This window comes from Aythya ferina, assembly GCF_964211825.1.
Source record: "Aythya ferina genome assembly, chromosome: 1".
NCBI classification, from domain to species: Eukaryota; Metazoa; Chordata; class Aves; order Anseriformes; family Anatidae; genus Aythya; species Aythya ferina.
In genome coordinates, this window is record NC_140296.1 from 50,473,260 (window position 1) to 50,497,510 (window position 24,251).

The 24,251-nt window shown below is 37.6% G+C and overlaps 1 protein-coding gene across 4 annotated transcripts; it reads left to right on the forward strand.

The window, feature by feature from the left end:
• Nucleotides 1-2,590: 2,590 nt before the first annotated feature.
• On the forward strand, nt 2,591-8,485 carry SLITRK5 (SLIT and NTRK like family member 5). 4 transcript variants are annotated; one of them, XM_084506826.1, is made up of 3 exons: nt 2,598-2,707; nt 4,122-4,216; nt 5,209-8,485. In XM_084506826.1, exon 3 carries the CDS (start codon nt 5,217-5,219, stop codon nt 8,088-8,090), a length of 2,874 nt encoding a protein of 957 aa, XP_084362952.1. In that variant the 5' UTR covers nt 2,598-2,707; nt 4,122-4,216; nt 5,209-5,216; the 3' UTR covers nt 8,091-8,485. The 4 variants fall into 4 exon arrangements, 3 of the variants coding, with proteins under 3 accessions (XP_084362954.1, XP_084362952.1, XP_084362953.1); XM_084506827.1 differs by lacking the exon at nt 2,598-2,707 and adding an exon at nt 2,902-2,995; XR_014688686.1 differs by lacking the exon at nt 5,209-8,485 and having other exon boundaries at nt 2,591-2,707; nt 4,011-4,217.
• The last annotated feature ends 15,766 nt before the right edge of the window (nt 8,486-24,251 follow it).

Below are 24,251 nucleotides of genomic sequence, written 5' to 3' on the forward strand. Positions count from 1 at the left end.
CACAGCATTTTTAACATTGTTTCAGGTTTATGAAGTGTCAACTTCTCCAAAATGGTTTCACTGAAATAGTTAAGTTTAGTCTAGCTACCAAGGTTATTTAAAATAGCTTGCTTTCTTATTAATAAAAAAATCTATCTAATTTGTCTAAATTTATCTAAAATTTATCTAAAATTTAGATAAATTATCTAATTTATCCAAAATCTGTCAGAGAAAAACAGGACAGAAACACAGACAGGTGCTATATATATGACTGGGCCTAGAAATGAAAGCATATATGCATAAAATCCCATATATTCAAAATATTCAATTATGATTTCAAATCAAAAATATTTTTCAAAAATAGTGAGTTCATAAAAAAACTTCCATAAAACAGCCCCTGTTGCTACCTATGATTTTTTTTTTTTTTTCATTTCACCTATTATCATATATTTCATGTAGAATAGTAAAGTCTTAAAGAGTGATGGTGGCTGAGGGAGAACAGAAGTGTGTAGTATGCTTTTGATTTTTTTTCCCTGACTAAACATTGCAGCTTGGTGCTCAATCTAAAGACTTTTAAATTGTTCCACAGAGTCAATTGGTTTTGCATCAAAACAGGAATTTCACAGATTCTTTAAAAATAGAAGTAGGTGTTTTGTCCCACTGAGAAACTTTCCAAAAACTTCTGCAAGAGCAGGAGTAAAAAACATCTAAATGAACAAGAATGGTTCATATGAGAACCAAGGTTCCATTTGATTCATATAAGACCATACTGTCTTTCATCCAAATACTGTATCTTGCTTGTTTCAGGCCCAAAGAAAAAGGATTCATACTGCTTTTACATTTGCAGAGAAGAACACACCTTTTGAGGAAGGCTGAACATTAAGGGAAACGTGATTATTTACACTATGTATTTTGCACATTTGGATGTTAAGACACAGACTGACATAGGTCTGCTGAAGATGTAGATGTGATGCATTCTCATAGGGTACAGTACATCCTCTTCCTTCTGCAATGCTGAGACACGCATGAGTCCATGAAGGCACAACTGTATCTTAGCATTGCATTTGAGTTAAAGTCAGATTTCAGCCTCTGTATTGTGAACATGAAATGTAATTTACATGCAATTGTATGCATAATACTGATGATTTAAGTACTGAAATGTGCACAGCACAAAGAATAATGAATACACAGAGGCAAATGTGGACATCTTTGCATATATACAGTTAAATGTATCTTTCTTTCTGAGAAACAAACCTAGAGCTAAACTTAAAAAGTCACCTATGTTACATCCAGCTTTTTACAAGGAAAAAAAAAAAAAAAACAAAAAAAAAAAACATCATGTGTCCTGGCCAAACGGCATAACCGCAGTTCTCTCAGCCGGCGAGGGAGAAAGGCAATCTCCACAGCGTTGCCAACCCCGCCGCCTCTCCCCGCCGCGGCCTCCGCCCCCCGGCGGCAGGGCAGTCCCCCCGCGGAGCCCCCGGCGGCGCTGCACTGCCACCTGGCGGCAGCGGGAGGAGCCGCAAGGTACAGCTCTGCAAAGCACCGCTCCGCGGCCAACCGGAGGGGGCCTGGGGATGGCCCCCGGCCTCCAACCGCTGTGAGAGCGGTCAGGGCAAGGAACGGGGCACGTCCCCGGAGTCGCTGCGTTGTCGTTGCTGCATCCCCCAGCTCGGGTGGGCAGAGGGGGGAGGCAACGCGCGGGGACCCTGCACACCCCCCAGCCCCAGATGCAGAGGACGCGCGCTGCCAAACCGGCCACGTCCCCTCTCCGCGGCCACCTGGTCCCCCGGCGGAGGCTCCCGCACGTTCCCTGGGGGAAGCGGCTCCGCTCCGCGGTCAGCGGGCGCTGCTGGAGGACGGGGGGTGGGCGGCAGCGCCGCCGGGACCCGGGACCCCGTCCTGAGGGCTGGGGTACGGGGTCGGCGGCGGCGAGCGGGGAAAGTTGCCCGGTGCCGCGGGCGGCAGCGGGAGCGCGCCGGGGGCGGCGGCGCGGCAGTAGTATCGGCATGTGCGTGTGCGCGCCCCGCCGTGCGTATGCGCTCTGCGGGACCGCGCGGGCGGCGTGCGCGGCGCTGAGCGCCCACCGCGCTCTCAGCCGGGGAGCCCCCTTCCTTGCCCCCCCCCCCCGTTTCCCCCTCCATCCCCGGGCCGCATCCTTCCCCCCGCGTCCCCCTCCCTCCTCCCCTCCCCCCGCCCCCCCCGCCGCCTCTCTCCTCCTCCCCGCGGCGCCCCGCAACCTTGTCCCCGCGCAGCCCCCGCCCGACGCCGCCCCGCCTTCCCCCCACCCATACCCCCCTCCATCCTTTCCCCAATTTTCCCCTCCCGCTGCTCTCCGCCGGCCGCCCCCGCCCGCCCCGCGCGGGCGCGCGCCGGAGCGCGCGGGCGCGGGCGGGCGCGCCGCCGCGGCTGCCCGGGCACGAGCCCACCCGCGCGTGCAGCGTGTCTGTGCGTGAGTGTGTGTGCACGCGTGTGTGTGTGTGTGTGTGTGTGTGTGTGCACGCGTGTGTGTGTGCGCGTGTGTGCGCGCGCCCCTGTGCGAACGCCGGTGCCTCGGCGCCGCCCGGCCGCGGGGTGCTGTTTGTGTGCGTTTCTCACCGAAGCCTTCCCCGGCCGCAAAAAATCCTCCTCGGCTTCCTCGTCCTCCGCCGCCGCCACCGCCCCCGCGCACCGAACGGGCGCCTTCATGTGCTGCCACCATGCTTGGGCCCTGGGGATTTCAGGAGAAGTAAGTACCAGGGTTGACTTTTCTTGCGCTCTCTTTTCTTCCTCTCTTCCTTCTCCCCCTTACACCCCCCCTCCAACACCCCCCCCCCGCCCCTTCCCGCCGGGTCTTTCCTTGCTGTTTCTACCCCCCCCCCCCCGCCCCTCCTCCGCCCCCCTTCCCCCACCCCCAGCCATTTCTCCCAATTCTGGGTGCTGCTCGGCTGGGTGGCAGTGTCCGGCTGGGGCCGCTTGCTTGCTGCTGCTGTCGGCGGTACTGAAAGCTGCTGCTTCGAGCCGGATATGCAGTGCGGTAATCTGAGGGATGAACTCTTTGGGGGAAAAAGCACACACACACACGAGAAAAATCCCCATGCAGCCCCGTTCCCCCCCTCCCCCTCTCCCAGTATGAACCTCTGTAGGGAGCTGGCGAACAGCAGCATGCAGTCATCACACAGGGGTTTCCAGGGCGGGATTGCAACCTTGCATATAGCCAGCTACAACTTTATTTTCTCTACCTCCCATCCCCCCACCCCACCCCCCCCCCTTTTTTTTTTTTTTTTTTCAGAGAAAGGGAGAAAGGAGGCGGGAGGGAAGATTGTATTTGCCTCCTTTGCTAACCATAATTGAATTAAAGTTGTAAAATGCCTGGGATTTTAACACTGACCGAGCAGGTTTTCAATAGCTTTTTTTTTTTTTTTTTCCTCCGAAGATCTGTCAGTTAATGAATGGATCTGATCGAGCTGAGAAAGAATATGCTAGAGACATGCCTTTGAGTAAAATTTTTGCTGCCTTTTTGCAGTGAAGCCTTTTGGTTTGAGTAATTCCGATCCAGTTGACGTCTGGTCAAAATTAGAGAGATTCGCCGAGACTTCCGATTTCTTGCTGCATGACTGCCTTTGCTGCAAGTGCCAAATTTGCAGCCTTGAACCTGATGCCACAGGAGATGTCTTGCAGTGCTGAGACTTGACGGTTTTTAGGATGCGTTCCTCCAAACCAGAGTTGTGGCATGAGGATAGAAGCTCTGAGGTGGGCAATAGAAAATGCAAGCCTGCTCCAAGCCCCTAGCATTTAAGCCCAGATGATTTATTAGCTTTCCCCTACCAACACACACAATGCATATATTTTCCTTATTCACATTGCTTTTAGGCTAGTAGAAGTAGAAGAAAGCCACAAGGAGTCAGAAAGACTGAAAGAAGGAATGGAAAAGGGATTTGTTTCTGACCAGATGAAATCTGGGTGTTAAATCACTGATGCAGGTCAATGGTAGGGTTCCCCCTCCACTCCCCACTGGCTTTTAATCAGCCTGAGTGTCTTCTCCCCTAAAGGATGAAGAGTACTGACAGCCATCGCTGCTTATAATCAGTAACTCTGATGCTTGGAGTGTTGGCGATGAGATATTTCCATGAGACCTATTTAGATCTCTCCGCTTCTACCAGGCTAGTTTTGCAGAACGTTGGGAATAAGCGGTATGTCAGATATGGCTGAGACTCCGAAGATGATCTGCATGCTTTACATTTTTCACAAATTTTGGGTGAGTGGTTAAAACATTTCCTCTAAGAGTGAGTGTGTGTGTGTGGCTGTGTGTGTAAGACCTCTGCCTGATATTCTTCACTGTTGCATTGTACATAACTTGATTCCAATCAAGATGATTTACTTGTGTAAAGATACAAAATTTCTCTCACTTGACAGCTTTTAAGTGCACTGAGTAGGAGGCTAATGTATTTAATTTCATTACCGAATAATTCTGCCACAAAAGTCCTCTGTGGTGTGTGTGTGTGTGTGTGTGTGTGGCTGTGGCTGTGTGGCTGTGTGTGCATATGTGCAGATGGGTGTGTGCCTGTGTGCATGCATGCTTTGTAAATGTATAGATAAAAATAATCACATGAAAGAGTTTTAAGAAATAGGTGATTTGGAGAAACTGTCAGTATCCTCTCTGTTGAATTAAGCTGCTGTTTTCAGCACTGGGCATTTTTATCTGGCTTCCTACCATGGCTTTTCCACCACTGGTTAAAAATCAAGGTAGCACTTTGGCTCTGTTAAAATAGGGAAAGACCTTAATGCGCTGTTCACTGAGGAGGTTCTGAAGGGAAGGGGGAGCTGGGTAATAGGGGAGGTGGGAAACCTCGTAAAATGGTGCTTCTTTTCTCTTAAATTAGAACCGTGAAACCGAACTGACAGCCATTTTATGTATATTTATGGGGCTGGTTGTGAAAAAGAAATCCAATGAAACATTGAAATGTACCACATATGAATAGAACTAGAATGATTCCTACTGCGATCTCACCTTTTTAAACACTGCAGGCATTTGACTCACTAGGAATTTCCTATCAACCTTCTAATCAATGCATGTCATTCAGTTTTCAAAAGTGTGGGAATTAGAAGTGACAGGGGGATTTTTTTGTTTGTTTGATTACCAGTCCATTCTCCACTCCACTGAAGATATATACAAACTTTGTGTCCGCTGTAAATTTTATGGGGTTATGCTATTATGTTGCTTTCTTTTTTCTCTCCTTACCCTTACAGGAAATAAAATGTACGCTTGCTGCTCCACAGTAACTTTGGAACAGGACCTCAACAAAAAAATGCATATCTGGATGCTGCAGACGATCGCGTTTGCTTTAACATCGCTAGTCCTTTCGTGGGCAGAAAGCATCGAGTATTATGGGGAAATCTGTGATAATGCGTGTCCTTGTGAGGAGAAGGACAGCATCCTAACAGTGAGCTGTGAAAACAGAGGGATCATCAGCCTTTTTGAGATCAGTCCACCGAGGTTCCCTGTCTACCACCTCTTGTTGTCTGGGAACCTTTTGAACAGGCTGTACCCAAACCAATTTGTTAATTACACGGGGGCTTCGATTTTGCATCTAGGGAGCAATGACATACAAGACATTGAAACAGGGGCCTTTCATGGTCTGAGAGGCTTAAGAAGGCTACACTTGAACAATAACAAGCTGGAACTTCTACGAGACGACACTTTCATTGGTCTAGAGAGTTTGGAATACCTACAGGTTGATTATAATTATATTAGCATCATTGAACCTAATGCCTTCAGCAAACTGCATTTGCTGCAGGTGCTGATTCTCAATGATAACCTCCTCTCCAGTTTGCCCAACAACCTTTTCCGTTTTGTGCCCTTAACTCACTTGGATCTGAGGGGTAACCGGCTGAAGCTGTTGCCCTATGTGGGCCTTTTGCAGCACATGGATAAAGTGGTGGAGCTGCAGCTGGAGGAAAACCCCTGGAATTGTTCTTGTGAGTTGATTGCTCTAAAGGATTGGCTAGACAGTATCTCGTACTCTGCACTGGTGGGAGATGTGGTTTGTGAGACCCCTTTTCGCTTACACGGTCGAGATTTGGATGAAGTTTCCAAGCAGGAGCTTTGCCCCAGGAGACTCATCTCGGATTACGAAATGAGGCCACAGACACCATTGAGCACCACAGGGTATTTCCACACTACCCCAGCCTCAGTCAACTCCGTGGCCACTTCTTCTTCAGCTGTTTACAAATCCCCCTTGAAGCCCCCCAAAGGGACCCGCCAACCCAACAAGACGAGGGTGCGACCCACCTCCCGTCTGCCCTCCAAAGACCTGGGATACAGCAACTACGGACCCAGCATTGCCTACCAGACCAAATCCCCGGTGCCTTTGGAGTGTCCCACTGCCTGCACTTGCAACTTGCAGATTTCTGACCTGGGCCTCAATGTCAATTGTCAGGAGAGGAAGATTGAGAGCATTTCTGAGCTACAGCCCAAACCTTATAATCCTAAGAAGATGTATCTGACAGAAAACTACATCGCTCTGGTACGCAGGGCAGATTTTGTGGATGCCACCGGGCTGGATTTACTGCACCTGGGCAATAATCGTATCTCGGTCATTCAGGACCGGGCTTTTGGGGATTTAACTAATTTGCGAAGGCTGTACCTGAATGGGAACCGGATTGAGCGGCTGAGCCCAGAGCTGTTCTATGGGCTACAAAGCCTACAGTACCTTTTCTTGCAGTACAATGTCATCCGGGAGATAGAGGCGGGCACCTTTGAACCCATCCCCAACCTTCAGCTCTTGTTTTTGAATAACAATCTTCTGAGATCTTTGCCTGGGAACATTTTTTCTGGTCTCTCCCTCTACAGGCTGAGCCTGCGGAGCAACCACTTCTCCTACCTGCCAGTGAGCGGGGTGCTGGACCAGCTGAAATCCCTCCTGCAGATCGACCTGCACGAGAATCCCTGGGACTGTACCTGCGACGTGGTAGGCATGAAGCTGTGGCTGGAGCAGCTCAACACCGGCGTCCTGGTGGACCAGGTGATCTGCGAGTCCCCGAAGAAGTTCGCCCAGAGCGACATGCGAGCCGTCCGGGCGGAGCTGCTGTGCCCCGACTACTCGGACATCGTCGTCTCCACGCCCACGCCGTCCCCGGGCCAGCTCCCGGCCAGGACCACCCCCTCCTCCTCCACCGTGCGCCTCAATGGCACGGTGGCGGTGGGCGGCTCCACGCCTGCGGGCGGCGGCGGCGGCGGCTCTTCGGTGCCGCTCTCGGTGCTGATCCTCAGCCTGCTGCTGGTCTTCATCATGTCGGTCTTCGTGGCGGCGGGGCTCTTCGTGTTAGTGATGAAGCGGCGCAAGAAGGGCCAGGGTGACCACGCCAGCGCCAACAACTCCGACATGAGCTCCTTCAACATGCAGTACAGCGTCTACAGCGGCGCCCACCACCACCACCACCACCCGCACCTCCAGCAGCACCCTCCCCACCGCGGCGGCGGCGGCGGGGGGGGCGCGGCGCTGCCCAAAGTGAAGACCCCCGCCGGGCACGTCTACGAGTACATCCCGCACCCCTTGGGCCACATGTGCAAAAACCCCATCTACCGCTCCCGGGAGGGCAACGCGGGCGAGGATTATAAAGACCTCCACGAGCTCAAGGTCACCTACAGCAGCCACCCCCTGCAAGCGGGGGGGGGCACCCAGCCTCCCCCGCCGCCCCCGCCGCCGCCGGCGCCCGGCGGGGAGGATGTGCCCGGGCGCAGCCCCGCGTACAGCGTGAGCACCATCGAGCCGCGAGAGGAGCTGCTCTCCCCGGTGCAAGACGCCGATCGCTTTTACAGGGGCATTTTGGAGCCCGACAAACACTCCTCCTCCTCCACGCTGGGCACAGCCGGCTCCACCCTCCCCGACTACCCCAAGCTCCCCGCCGCCTACACCTATTCCCCCAACTATGACCTTAGGCGTGCCCACCAGTACTTGCACCCGGGGCCGGGGGACGGCAGGCTCCGGGAGACGGTGCTCTACAGTCCCCCGAGTACTGTCTATGTAGAGCCCAACAGGAACGAGTACCTGGAGCTAAAAGCAAAACTAAACGCAGAGCCGGACTACCTCGAAGTGCTGGAAAAACAGACCACATTCAGCCAGTTCTGAGAAACAGTGCAGAGAAACCCCTTTCCCCGCCAACCACAGCAGCTCCTTCTCTAGAGTATTTGTATTTAATAACCACATGCAAAACAAAGAAACATAAATGCTGACCTCCCCCTGCCCCACCTCACCCCCCTCTTTTTTCCCCTTAAATTCATTTTATTGTAGGGTGAAGTGCCTTGGCACGGGATTTTTCAGCTTTTGGGAATGATTCTGAAAGAGTGTGCTGTTTATTTTATTTCATTTTCGGCTGCCTTTATTTTTTTATTATTATTTATTTTTTATTTATTTATTTTTTTTTTACTCTGGAAGCAGAAAAACACCTATTATGTAAACTGGGCACAACACTAGTATTGTGCATGAGTCTATGTGTGCTTGGGGAAGGTGGCAGGAGGGTCTTGTCAGGTCATATTCAGGTTACAAGTACAAAAGTGATGGTCCTTGTGTTTTTTTTTTTTTTTGTTTTTGTTAGTGTTTTTTTTTTTGTGTCTTTTTGTTTTTGTTTTGTTTTTGTTTTGTTTTGTTTTCTTTTAAACCAACATTGTTTAGTTTTATTTTCTTTCTGGTTATGTACAGCGCACATTTTCCCCTTTTAGCCATGTTAGCCATGGGTGAGTTTAAATGGCTTTTATGGAGAGATTAGCACACCCCGACTTTAATACAAGGTTTCCTTTTTTTAAGGATGTGTTTGTATGGTTTCTGGACTTTTGAATTAAAAAAAAATATATATATATTATGATCGTTAAAAGGATCGCTGTAGATGTGGACAAATCATTAAAGAGTGCAGAGATATATGATCCATAACTGGGTAGTGAAAATAACTTATTGATGAAATATAAAAAAAATATTTTATTGTAGCACCTATTTTTATATGCACATTAGCATTTCTCTTTCCTTCACTATTTTAGGACCGAATCCTGCAAATTCTTACTCACTTAAGTATCTTTACTTGTGAAAGAAGTCCCAGCTTAAACCTTCATCCTGCAGGCACTTAAGCACATGAACAACTTTAATCATGTGTGTAGCCCTGCAGAGCATTAATATACTCATCATTCTTACAAGTAAAACTACTGGGACTTTTTTTTTTTTTTTTTTTTTTTTTTTTTTTTTTCTCCAGGATGGATTCCAAAGTCTGCAGATGCTCTGAAGTGTTGCACTACATTGAGAGCTGTTTTGTTTTTTTTTTTTTGCCTTTTTTTTTTTCTCAAAGCCAATACAGTATCATGATAACCTTATAAATCATTATACATGATCCCAATTAAGACCAAATCTTAACAGACAATCTAAGACATATAATTGTTCACAATAGGAAATAAATAATGTTTCTTTATGCTAAAATATGCCTTTAGCAACCTTCCTGCTCAGGCATCTAGCGGGGCAAGCTAGTGAGGGCCATGTAGTAGGGGCATTCATCTTAGCAGGAAAAAAAAATGCTTTGGTTTTATCAGTATTCTTTCTCTTTTTGTTGTTCCCCTTTCTTTCTTTCTTTCTTCTTTCTTTCTTTCTTCTTTCTTTCTTTCTTTCTTTTTCTTTCCTTCCTTCCTTCCTTCCTTCCTTCCTTCCTTCCTTCCTTCTTCCTTCCTTCCTTCCTTCCTTCCTTCCTTCTTTCTTTCTTTCTTTCTTTTCTTTCTTTCTTTCTTTCTTTCTTTCTTTCTTTCTTTCTTTCTTTCTTTCTTCTTTCTTTCTTTCTTTCTTTCTTTCTTTCTTTCTTTCTCTCTCTCTCTCTCTTTCTCTCTTTCTCTCTTTTCTCTTTCTCTCTTTCTCTCTTTCTCTCTTTTCTCTCTTTCTCTCTTCCCCTCCTTCTCTCTCTCTCTCTTTCTCTCTTTCTTTCTCTCTTTCTCTCTTTCTTTCTTTCTCTCTTTCTTTCTTTCTCTCTTTCTTTCTTTCTTTCTTTCTTTCTTTCTTTCTTTCTTTCTTTCTTTCTTTCTTTCTTTCTTTCTTTCTTTCTTTCTTTCTTTCTTTCTTTCTTTCTTTCTCTTTCATTAGTTAACCAAAACACAATGACTTGACAGTAGTTGTAGCCAGTTTCTGATTGCTTAGTACAGACCCTCATGTTTACTGGCATTTCAGAAGATCAAATAATGGACTGTACACATCTATTTACAATATCTTTACCCCTTTGGGCAGCAGGCAATGGCAAGTATATTGATAAACACAGCATCACTGTAAGATGGGACAACTGATGTCTCTCGTATGTATCCCAGCACATGTGATTTTTTAATAGTTTCTGAATAAACACTTGATAAATATTTCAAATGCGAGAATATGAAATGATGAGTATCTGAATTTTAAAATTTCTTGCCAATATCATCTGTTTATTTGTTGGTTTCTCTTTACTAGCAATTATGCTTCATCAGAAAGTCATAACATTTTTAGGCATCATATAATGTGTTCTTTATCTTTAAAACACAATATACGGTCATTACCAGCATATATAACATGGGTCAGAACTACACATAAATAATTGTCTCACCAACGTATTGAGTAGGATAGTTCTGTATTTACATTTTGTTTCGTTGATAAAGTGGTCTTCAGTATATGGAAAAGGGTATATTTCACATGGGATCTTCTCTTTCTTGACAAGATTGTCATGTTTGGTATTGTTTGCAGAGTTGATCACTAGTACATCTCTTATTGCAAAAGGGTTCTGTTCTGTTATGTTTTTCCTATCCATGTGCAGTATGTCACTTTTTACAGAAACAAAGCTATATAGCTGGTCCTTTGGAATTCAAGATGTTTTGTTGGCATGTGTTCCTTCCTCTATGGCACCAACACAGAGCAAAAGAAAAAAAAAAAAAAAAAAGCAAAACCCCCCACATGACTTGGACAGTTTAGTATGTGGAGTGTTATTTCAGTTTGAAGTGCAGATAGAGTGTTCTTTTGTCACAAGAGAAATAACTTATCTATTATCTGTACTGCTCTTCATTTCCTGCAGATTTCTCATTGACACTAGTGAGAAATGTGAGTACTGCTACCTGAGGTGCAGTTCTGGAACCCTAATTTTGAATTACCTCCTTTCTAACTATTGCTGAAACCACTGTCCTGGTTCTCCTTTCATTTAAACTCGGTAGAGGCCCACTGTTGCTAAATGGGTATAAGTAAGGAAATTTTCAGCTTCACTGGCTTTGTCATTCAGTAAGAGGAAGGAAGGCTTACTCAGTAAGAATTGAATGAGAAATTCCTGCAAACAGTGTGCAGCCTTTCATGTGTATATGTATTTTTTTTCTCTCTGGGTCTAAACTTATAAACAGGAGTTTGCATGGGATTCAACAGAAATGTAGGATTAGGTTCTTAATGTGAAAGGTACATTTTACATGGCATTCTGCCACAAAGAGGCAGCATCCACAAATGAGTAAATGAACAGGAATTGCTTGAATTTATAGCCAATTATTAAATAGCCAATAACTATTCCTCAGCAATCTCTTTATGCTTGCATTCTGATGTTGCTATTTCTGAGGCTGGTAGTACTGATGCTTCCACATTTTCTAAATATATTTAATAACAAGATTTGAATTTATTTATTTTTTTCCGTTAGCATCTATATGAAAATCAGAACAATTCATTTAAATTCCTTCAATTTCTCATTTTCAGTAGAAAAAAAAATATTATTTTACTATATAGTAGTTCCATTACTGGAGAAAGAAAGATGCTTAAGTTACCTTCAGAAAGTGCATTCTTGAAGACAAATCTTCAAAAAGGATGCAGAGTGTAAAATAGTATCTTCAGTCTATAATTATCCTGCAATACACCTGACAGGGCTATTTGTGAATGAGGACTTTAATGGAAGTAGGATTTCCCACTCAATGACTACAATGATGTACTATCTATGGAAAATTATAGTAAGAAAAAGTAGATGGAAATGTCAGTTGACAAAAGATTTGAAATTACAGAATAAGTTTTTTGTTTGTTTTTTTTTTGTTTGTTTTTTGTTTGTTTAAGAAAAAGTTTTGTATATGAATATGTCTCTGTTTTGTTAACAAGATCATTGAAAGCTGAATGATGGTTAGTGCTGACCAAAGGGGTAAAAGTGTCAGAAGTAAAAAAAACATTTATCCCTATTTTAAGAATTCAAAATATTATTTTAGCTTATTTTAGGCTTATTATCAGACTATTTTAGTCTGGTGGCCAGACTGATTTATTTATTTATTTTTGATGAGTTATATTGAGCTTACTGAATCACTCATATGGCCTCACTTTTTTTTTTTTTTCTTTTTCCAAAAAGTGCATGAAATTCTGTAATAAAAGATGAAAAAAGGTGGAAAAGACTTCTCAATGTTACTACTAGAATCAAAACATGGACCATGATAATATAGAACATTTAAGCTCATCAAATAAAATAAATTCTTTGTATTTTCTGTTGCTTTTCAGTATTTTGCCAATTCAATGCCCTAAATATTCATGGTGAGTTTAAGGGTGAGATTCTTTTTTTCTCTCTAACAGTCTAACATAAATGCAGCTTTCAATATAATGCCTCTAGAGCCTAAATTCTATCACTTTTTTTTTTTTTTTTTTTTTTTTGTCCCATTATTTTACTGGTCATTTAAGTTTGTAAAAACATGTACAGATGATTCTGTATACTGCAGTGTTTAATTTCTGAATGTTTTCCTGTGTTTTAATTTTTGAAAAACACATCTTCATGTGTTTTCTTGTATTTTCATTTTTTTTCTATAACGTTTTCATTTTTTTGGTAATGTTTCTTAGGAGCATTTCCTTTATATGTTAGATGTAGTGGTACCTTTTCTCATATCACATAATAATTATTAAAGTAATATAACAAAAATAATATCTAAATATCATTAATTAAGAGCCTCTGTCCCACAGAAAACACATCTAAGAAAATATATCTGAAAAGTCACTAACAGATAATCATGGCTGGTGGTAAAATGTGAAGGTAATATCCAAGTTCTTGTGGTTGCTTAGACACATTTGAGCTGGAGCTCAAATGTGACCAGTGTGTTGTGAGTTTCTTACAGAAACTTAGAAGTCTGAGTCTGCTTAATGCATATGGTTTCCACTCAGGGCAGTCTGTTAAAGCAAATCCTGAAGGATCTGACTTGATGACAGGGTGAATAACAGCTTCTTCATTTTTAGAAAGAAGGCTCTTTATATTACCTGGTGTCTCTGGGGATACTGAATAGCCTTTCATGCGAGTAAAAACTGGCATACTGAAATGCAGCATCTCCAAAACAGCCCCCAGAGAAGGGTGCCAGAATCTTTGGTTGTCTCATGCAGAACTGAGAATGATATTGGTACTCCTGGCATTAAGAAGAAAAATTAAGGGAGAAAAGAGAGAATGGCAGACACAATTCCATAGCTGTCAGCCTTCAAATGGTCTTAACGCTTGTATTGATTATTTGATTGTAGGGAACTTGCACCTCCTTTCTGCAACATCCATTTGTTCTGGAGAATGTAGAACCTCAAGCCAAAGAGTGACAACTGGGTGGAGAAGTATATGTGTGAGGTGGTTGTGTGAGAAGTTTGGACAGAATAGCAGCACTATGAATGAGGCAGCCACTTGTTCATTTGAATAATTTCCCAAATCTTCTAAGAAAATTTGCAATGTGCTCTGCTGTAACGAAAGCATATAAATCTCCTTGCAGTCAAGCAATACTACCTTTTGGATTTGTCTTTATCCATCTATGTATAAATACTATCCTAATATATATATATTACAACTCTTTACAATTTATATTATTTTCTTACATTTCATTATTTAGCAACATTTCAGAGTACCTAGTAGTATGATAACACTCCAGAAATACTATGCACTTTTGGACTATTTCTTTATTCTTAAAGCACTGAACAGAACAGAGTTAGGAAGCACAAAGAAATGCATTTAGGTCATAGGAACCAGAGGCATTAAATTCACTGAATATACAAAGAAATAAAGTGTAATGAAGTTTGTAATCAAATGGTTATCAAATTAACTATTTAACGTATAGCTAATGGGCCATATTTTCCTTCTAGTGGTATAAAACTGGATTCCATTGACTTGTCAAAGTTACAAAACATTTACCTTGCTCTTGTGAGTTAGGCTTTATGTCACTGAAATAAGTCATTCTCTTAGCATTATTCTTTCGTAAATGGAAAAATTTGAATACAAGAGTCATAAACATTTGCAGTACTACTATTTACCCTCAAAATGAATTACATCTATTTTCAATCTGCTGACAAATTAACTGAACATTAATATAGTATATCACTATGAAATTTATCTCAGAACCATAATGTCCTGATTATGTGGGGAAGTTCAATTTACATATACATATGTAGCCCTTGAGCGTGATGGACAAAATGAAGTGACACCATGTTTTATTTAATTCTGTGGGCTTGGTACTCCAACTTTGAATTAGGTTTGATAAAAATTATTTTTCATGTCATGTTTTGTTTGTTTGCTTGTTTGTTTGTTTTCACTCATTGAGTGTATCACCATTTTTACTGCAGTTGTGCAGCCTTATTTTTACAGTGTATTTAAGTTTTGCAGAAAACTGTGGATGATGTCAAAACTAAAGAAGATTTTTATTTTTGTTCTTTCTGTTTGGACACATTTTTAACTGTTATATATCATGATATTGTTTGGGGTGACCTTCCAAAAATACATCTACAATGGGTAAGATAGAGTTGAAATAATAAATGTCTAGTTTAATATATCATGTAATAAAAACATTTTATTGTCATGATTTCAAAAATATATTTGATTTTGTGAGTGTTAGATTATCAATACATTCGACCATTCTGTTAAATTTGTAGCGATATCTTGACAAAGAAAAAAAAATAAAAATAAAAGTTTATATTCCTGTTTGGGAAACGGGACGAATATTGTTGTCAGGGAAATCATATCAGCTTTAATCAAAATTGCATTTAAAAAAAATGACTAAGTTAAGATATCTTAAAGTAAAGCTTGAAAGGTGAAAATCTAGTTTTCTAATTAAGGAAAACAATTTAATTACCAAGATTAATATTTTAATTCTACCATCTGCATACTAAAAAAGAAATGCATATACATATGTATGTGTATATATACAAAAGTGTATGTATATATATATATACGTGTATGTATGTATACACATATCTATCTATATTTCATTAGTTAACATTATCTGATATAAGAATATTTCCATATGTCTTTTGAAGTCTTTTAAGCCTGGAATGAAGCACAGGGTAGACTGCTATATTTTCAAAATTACAGTAATGTCACTAGCCATAAAAGACAATAACTTTTATATATATTATATAATATATATATATCTTATATCTTATATATATATATCTTATATAATATATATATCTTATATATATATATATATATATATATATATAACTATATATATATATATAGTTATATAAATGTTGATTTGGTATTACTAGAAACAAATGATCAAGCCCAAATCCAGTTTACAACTGCCTGAATATAGAGTGAGGAAAATTGATATCCCTGCTTCTTAAAACTCCACTTTTTACACTTGAAGCAGTGTCACATAATGAGTGGCAGAAATTTAAACCTGCTGTAATTTAATTACAATAATAGCAATGAATTTGTCCAATCAAGTGGCTAAATAAACACGAAAAATGTATCTGTGAAAATGAAAACAGTCCTTACAAATATTAGATATCTGATTTCAGTTTTAAAAGAATAAATACATAACTGTGTTTAATTATGAAATAATCATTGCAGGCACTGATTTGCTCCTGTGTAAACGCTGATCTTAGGTGAAATATTCATTTTTTTAATTGCAGGTATACTAAAGCTCTTATTCCTATAGCAGTTGTTTTCAAATAAAATTAAAGCAGGGTTGTTCACAGTATCAATACTCTTCAGATATGATACTTTTTTTCTCATTGTAAATTCTATTTTAAAATTTATAAAATTAAACATTTTAAATGCAATTTCAGGTTTACTATTTTTTTTTTTCAAAAAATAATTAATAATCCATTTTTACAATTTTAAACAGTTTTACATAGTGTCTATTTTAAGTCATTCATAGAACTACTTATCAATGATATATTACTTTATAATATAGTTACATTGAGCATTCTGTTAGATTTTATCGGACATATAGCAAATATATAGCAATATATAGCAAAAACAAATACTGATAGGCTACAGTATGGCTCACATTAATATCAAAATTCAATAATATATATGTCATAAATTTTCAAATTTATAAGAATTTATAAGAAATGCCAATATTAAGACCAAATAACTCAAGACATACACTTCACACTTTCAAAGAATGAATATTCTGCTGAGTCTTTCCCTCCCAAGTATAAAAATCTTGCTTGGGTATGATGAAAAGTGCATCAAAGGAAAAATAATATGACTATTCAGTGTATTTGATTTTTTTTTATGTAAATGAAAATTTCCCCTCCTCCACCTTAAAAAAAAAATAAATCTTTATAGTTTATCTTATGTCTTTGTTTCCTCCTGCAATATTTGAGACTGGTTATTAAATGCTTACGTTAGATAGGAAAAATATATGTTGCAAATGAATTTCAAATCTTTATCTGTTAAATATCTCAATCAGTTAAAACAATTCAGTGATTTATAACTTTGAGTGTTTCTATAGATTATTGTCTAAGGCAATTACAATATTCTTGGTCTTTCTAAGGGTGGATATTTTTAGTTTATCTACATCCAAAAATAACATGCAATGTAATCAGTTCTCATTGTGGAAAATATTTTAAAATGCTCTATATTGACGAATTCATAAATTTTATAATATTAATGTTTCAAAAACATTGCAACTGTATAAATTTGTCTTAACAGCTGAGCATTTTCCATTTTATTTTTCTGTTTTCTTATCTTTTTTTTTTTTTTTCCCTATTCATTACTTGTAATCAAACCACATTCATAGAATAATTCCTTTGTTTTGTAGTCTGCTTTTTATTTTATATTGTGCATGGACCACAATAGTCTGCAAAAGGACCTAAGCTATTGTTCTCAAGTATGTATACGTTCTTTTAAAGAAAAAATATTAGACTCTTTGTACAAATATTGATTTTCTAAGCAGAAAATGGCTTCCCCTCCCTCCCTCCCAATTTTTACACTGGGAGGCAGTGAAGAGGCATGAGTGTTTCCCCATGTAGCTCTGATAGCTGGAGTAATACCATAAGCAAATTCCTCATCAGTGTGACTAGAATTTTTTAGGTAGAATTTAGGTAGAATTGTTGTTGTTGTTGTGGTTTATTATTATTATATATATTTTTTAATTCTACTTGTAGCATCATTGCTGTAGGCCTGTAATATATGCACATGCATATATAAATATAGTTATATGTATTTACGTTTGGGCACCAATGAAGAATGAACCTTTTCTTTTTCTTTTTTCGTTTTTCGTTTTTCGTTTTTCCTTTTTCCTTTTTCCTTTTTCCTTTTTCCTTTTTCTTTTTTCCTTTTCATTTTTTCCTTTTTCCTTTTTCCTTTTTAAATGCACCTTGTCTCAAGAAAAAAAAAAGTTTTATAAATAGGCAATGCTTATATATTTTTTTTTTCAGCACAATACTTTAAGTGGTAAATCAATATGTATTGATTAATATCTAGAGATATAGAGATGTAGATCACATCAATAATTTTTAATGAGGTCTGAAATGTTTATTTTTACCTTTTTGGCATAACAGGTAATAGCTACCATAAAAAAAAAAAAAAAAAGTAACAAGGTACCATAATATCGTATTGAATAATAAAATCTATTAGGTTTATTGTGTGATATATTAATTAAAAATTCTACTAATGCCTTTTGTACATCAACTTTTCCTTAGCATTTTCCCTAAAGAATAAGTTGCTATTCTTTTGAGAAAAGTTGTTTCTGTAATATGAAAAGTAGTTAAGATAATAATTGTAAATCCAGCAGTTTTTAGAAATAGCATAGACTGTATTTATATTGGTCAATATTTTTTCATCCATATGTGAGTTTTGATACTGAATGTGTTCCATAATCTTCAGTATACTTTAGATACTGAATGAGTTCTGTAACTGAATATTTCTTAAGAATTATCTGATTACAAATAAGTTTTGTTAGATTTGGTTAGGATCAGAGGTTTAATTATGGAACAAGAAAAAAGAAGCATCTTCTCATCATTGTGTTTTCATAATATTTATCTCTAGATCTCTCACCAATTAATTAGATTTTTAAAATGTTAAGATGCTAATTTCACCTCATTTACTCTTTAAATGTTTGAGAATTAGTTACTACTCTAACTAACCATTCATAGTGAAATAAGAATTCCCTGATTTGGCCTGATCAATACTACATCAGTTCAAATTACTTACTGAGTGAACTTATTTTTCTTTTACATTTGCCTTATACTTAGTTACCCTTACTTCCTGCTCTGTGTGTTGATGTAAGGCTTCACATTTGATCATTTAATCATTAAATATTAATATTACTTCACACCCAAAATAATCATGTAACATGGTAATGAGGAAAAAAAATCAAACATAAATTTTGTTTTCTGACTACTTCCCATATGTAAATAATGTGATTAACATGAGCAGTTTTATCAGATTTAGTTGAGATTTATGTATAACATACTTTCATGTTTCAGAAAAGGCATGCAAATATATGTCTGACACATACAGGCAAGTCAATCATTAGTCTGAGTTCTGGCTTGCTTGACTGAGAATTAACTGCTTCTTAACATATTAGGATAATGATAATTGTAACCAAAGTCTTTACTTCCTCTGAAGATGAAGCAAAAATCTTAGCAGAACTTGTTTATAATTGTGTAGAAAATATGTGATTAGGTTTATGTATTAGACAACATTACAGTATTTTTATGTGCTCAGTAAGGCATGAGTGCTTGAAACCTAATGCAAGTTAGGTTTCTGAAAGGGTTATGATTTGTTTTGATTTATTTTTAATTTAATGTTACTGGCTTGAGAAGGTTATTTATAATAATTCTTAAGTCTAAGCAGAAAGGTACTGGAAGGATTAACAAAGATTTTTATTTATTCAGAAATCCAAATTCTAAAGTCATGCATAAATTATAGGTAGTTATGTTTTGAATTTCTTCATTTAGGCCTGTCATCTAAAAAATTAGAATTTTTTATTCAAACAGAAAAACAGGTTTTGAATGACTTTTAATAGCCATCAACCAAAGGTTTCAACAAGAATTGTCATTATTGTTGTTGAACTTTGCAAAATCAGATCATATTTATTTTTAAATAGAGGCCTAATATCTTTGCACTTTTCTGCTAGTTGAATTTCCTCAGTCATGAATATGAGCCCTTTTTAATGAATTCACATTTTGGGAATATGTCAATTTATGTTTATCTAATTTTAAATATCTAAAAGATAAATGTTGTCGAAACTATTTCTTAACACTGAGAAGAAAGTATTTGCAGGGCAAAGAGTCTGAAAGCAAGGATTGTTGCTACTAGGAGTAGAAAGGATACCTTTATTTTTTCATTGTCCAAATACATACATGCAAAAGTAAAAATATAACTAGTATTGAATATTCAGAATATTACAAAATCTTACATTTTTAACGTATATATTTTTTTCTTTTAAACATATAAACAGCCTTTTAACCCTTGCTATAAGATTTTTTCATATAAAAGACATAGCAGGAAAAAAAAAGTCAGAACAGAGGCAGATATTTTGATTAAATTTATATAACTAAAAGAATCTTTTTGATCAGCTGGTTTATTTTTGTTTACACGGGAATCAAAATTCTGCATGTCAAATCTGGAAAATATGGTGTCATGAAATGCCTTAGTGCCTGGACAAATAATTACTCAGCAGCATTAAAATTGCTACAGCAAACTGAAACTTGAAATTAACATATGATGTTCTGTGAATATGGGAGATATTTGTGAGAGTGCTTTGTTTAAAACTAATTGATAATTATGGCTTGCATTCCTCTAACACCTTTTTTTTTCCCAAAAGGATCTTAAAGTGCCTTGCAAAACTGGAGCCCGTTCTTGCCCTGACTGAAGTCAGTGGGAACGTTGCCAACGTGAACATCTCTGGGCACTTAAGCCAATAAGAACTGCATTCAAATATCACTTCTCCTACCACTGAAATGTATAAGTGTTCAACTCACAAAGCAATATTCCCAAGTGGTTTAAGACAGAAAGTGAATATTGTCATATGCAGACAGACATTTTTATGAAAGGAAATATAATATTAAAGGAGTACATTGTCCAAATATTAAAGTTAATATTCCAAATTTGCTTAACATCTCTGTCTGAGACTTCATCCAAACACATATTTTTTGTATTTTCTTTTTTTTCTCATAGATGAACATTAATTTCCTTAGTTATAATGACTGATGCACTGATGCCACTTTAATTGTTCATGTGTTACATACACCTACTTCAGGGGTCAGATTTGAATTTTTTGTGCAATAGAATAAAATAATTTCAGAAAAAGTATAACATGGAAATGCAGAAAATCGTGTATATATATTGTAATATTTTTCTGATTGTTTTGTGATTGCTGCCTGAGTTGAATTACAGACAATATTGGCATATATTTCCATACTTTTTCATTTTGCATATTAAGCTAATTGCTGCAGTAGTTTGAGGACAGGATTAGATTTTTTTATTATTTTTTTTTTTGGTACCTGTTATTCCAGACAGTTGGAAGCGAGTTTTACGTCATGTATTCTGATACTTTTATTTTTAAAACTAGGCCTTTCATGTAACTACAAAACAAACAAACAAACATTAAATTACATACAGTAGTGAAAATAAAGGTGATCTAATTCAGAAATTAGTAATACTGTAAAAATGCTTGAATTATTTTTCACCTAACTATTTTTATAAGTATTACTGAATGATCAATTAAAAATTTTAATGGTCTTAAAATTATTAAAATTTATCAAATGAAAGAGGAGAACTTTCAAAGTATAAAATATTCCTTAGTTGTTGGACTATTTTGTTGGACTATAATTAGATACTATCAGACAGGACTGAAAAATAAGCAGCTCTGACAGTAACTAAGGTATAGAACAACTTATCTAGTAGAATATCTGTCAGCTGAAGTCTTTGAATCAAATGGTTCATAAATGCAGTATATTGAAAAAGAAATTATAGATAACAGGGGTACTTAGAAAGTTCAACACTTTCCTTCTAGTCTTTGGGGTAAATATTTTTTAAATCTTCTGGCAAAATCACAGAAGATGCAGCTTTGCATTTTTGACATATTCAAGATGAAAATGCTCTTTATGGTTCAACAAAATATTATATTTACCTTATTAAAGAGAGAGACAGACAGACAGACAGAGAGAACCCCAATTTTTAAAGATTTTTTTTTTTTTTCTCGTTCTGTAGCTGGACAGGCTAATTTAATTCCCTTGGCCATATCAGAATTGGAAGATGGGATATTCATAGAAGTTTTTGTTGTTGTTGTTGTTGTTTGTTTTGTTTTTGTTTTTGTTTGTTTACAACTATTGTACAGATGTTGCTTTCAAGCAATTTTGAATATGTTTGAGAAAGGCGTTCTTAATTCATTTGTAGATCTAAATGTCTTCATCTACTAAAAATATAATACTTTACAACCTTTTATAACAATAAGAACCTAGAAATATAAAAATTAATAAATCTATATGGAATGAACAAATGCCATTTTTTCTTACCTCTAAATCTATCTAGAAAACTCATTTTCTCCAGTAAGAATTTAAGTAAAAATAATTTGACATTACTGTTCCAGAAAGCTGCAGACAGATATAGAAAATAGTCATTGAAGTTAACAGATGATTATTTTTGTTTTCAATGAAAGTATTGAATTCTTAATACTTTCAGTCAAGTCTATGTCATTACTATGTCATAAACACATTTTATAGGTTACAGTTTAATGAGAGACTTACTAAATTTGATACTGAATTGTTTCACATACAAAATGAAAGATAGAAAGAAGTAACTATCCATGTGCTGATGTCTTAGGCCAGAAGGAATTTAGCACTTCAGTCAAAAATAGGATTAGATTTTATCCTTAGGATAGGATTACTGTTTGATCTCATGGTCACTTAGTATGTTTCCTATTAGATCTTCCCTGCAAAAGACCTGATTTTGCAATCCTTAATCAGGCAAAACACTCAAAGGAGTGTTTAGTGAAGAAGATTTCAATCTCATCTTTAAATTTAAAATTATTTAATTCATACAGAATGATGTAATAAATAAGGGCTAAATGGCAATCACTCAAAAATATTTAAGGGACAAAGTCTTATGCCTTTGATGATCCAGGTCTAAATGACTAATGCAATACTAAGATCATATATCTATTTGTATTAGAAATAAATTAGCTCTGGTCAATTTTTGCATTCTTTGGTAATTTCCATCTTGCTCAGCAAAGCATTGTGGGATCCAACCCTTAAAATCTTTTGTATTGTATTTCTTCACTAATAAATATTTTGTAAGACTTGACTGGGTACTACAATACTATTTTATTCACAGTCATTTCCAATAAACATGTTTTTATTGGCATATCTGTACGTTATGGATACCCCATCCATAACTGTTGAATGGGTCCCTGGGCAACCTTGTCTAGTGAGTGACATGCCCCATGGCAGGGGCACTGGAATTACATGATCTTTAAGATCCCTTCTAACCCAAGCCATTTTATGATTCTATTATTCTATGATAAAAAATAAGGGTAAATTAACACTTCTTTCCTTTTCCTTTTCCTTTTCCTTTTCCTTTTCCTTTTCCTTTTCCTTTTCCTTTTCCTTTTCCTTTTCCTTTTCCTTTTCCTTTTCCTTTTCCTTTTCCTTTTCCTTTTCCTTTTTTTCATTTTTTTCCTTTTTCTATTTTCCTTTTCCTTTTCCTTCTCCTTTTCCTTTTTCTTTTTTTTTTTATTTTTTTTCTCTTTCTCTTTTCTCTTTTTTTCTTTCTTTTTTTTTTTTTTTCTGCTTTCTCTTTTTTTTTTTATTTTTTCTCATTTTCTCTCCTTTTCTCCTTTTTCTTGTTCTTGTTCTTCTTGTTCTTGTTGTTCTTCTTGTTTTTCTTCTTCTCCTCCTACTTCTTTTGTAGGTTTCAAAATAATTAATAACTAAATTATTCTTTTAGACTTCATTTTAATACGTCTAAAAAGCCATACTCAATAAACACAAGGTCAAGCAATTTCACATACTGGTTTTAACTTTGGTATTGTTAAGCAGAATATATATTTAAAACACAGGTCTATAGCAAAAAATAAATAAAAAAATAAATAAGCAAACCCCAAAAGCCAAAACAAAAACACTTTTAATAGTTTATATATTCCTATATTAATCTTGCATGCTCTGAATTATATGAATAACTTTACTTTCAGTATGTAAATATTATCACCTAAAACTACATATGAGAGTAAAGATGTCTAGCCATTTCCAGGACTGAATCTTCAATTTTTTATTGTTTGATTAGTAGGGGAAAAACAATAAAAAATCTACTGAGTATTCACTCTTTCAACCTCATCTTTTGGGTTCATGTATTTTTGTCTGACAATTTTCTGTAGTAATGAAAAACATTATCCTCCACTGAACAGTAAAGAAAGCAATTATCAAGTAATATTAATACCTCAAAAATACAGCAAGATTCTTAAGAGAATAATCCAAAGTCTGACTTTACATTGAAAATAATTATATTTACATTATTGAATGTTAAAAATATCACATAATATATATGTAACTTTATAACTATAAATACATATCGCTATGTATATTTCCATTCAGATTTATACATCATAGGTGTACATGATATCTCTTTATGCTTACATATGTATTTAAAAGTACCACATATTTTAAAGCACATTGGTTCTAAATTATGCAGCAAAGTGCCACCATAATGTGTTTGACATTTTCACTGAAATGTGTTACATTATTTTACTAAGTGGTGTCAGAGAACTTTCACTGTAACTAGTATATATCTAGGAAAAAGAAAAAAAAAAAAAAAAGGGAGCTGGATTATATAATAAAGACTCTTCATTCTGACAGAGAACATTTATCCCTGTGGTGCTTAGGCACTTCAAAACAGAAGAGATTTTTGCAATGTAGTGCCTCCTGTGGTGCAGTGAGGCATGTAGCAATATGAGAGGTAGATGGAACTGAAGAATGTCATATGAAGGAATGCTACATGGTAGAAAACATTCACAAGGGGAAGACGGCTGTTGTTATGGACTATTAAAGCCAGCAGCAGGATGTTCTTTTATTTCAAGGTTTTAGAATCCCAAGATGGCATTTCCTTCT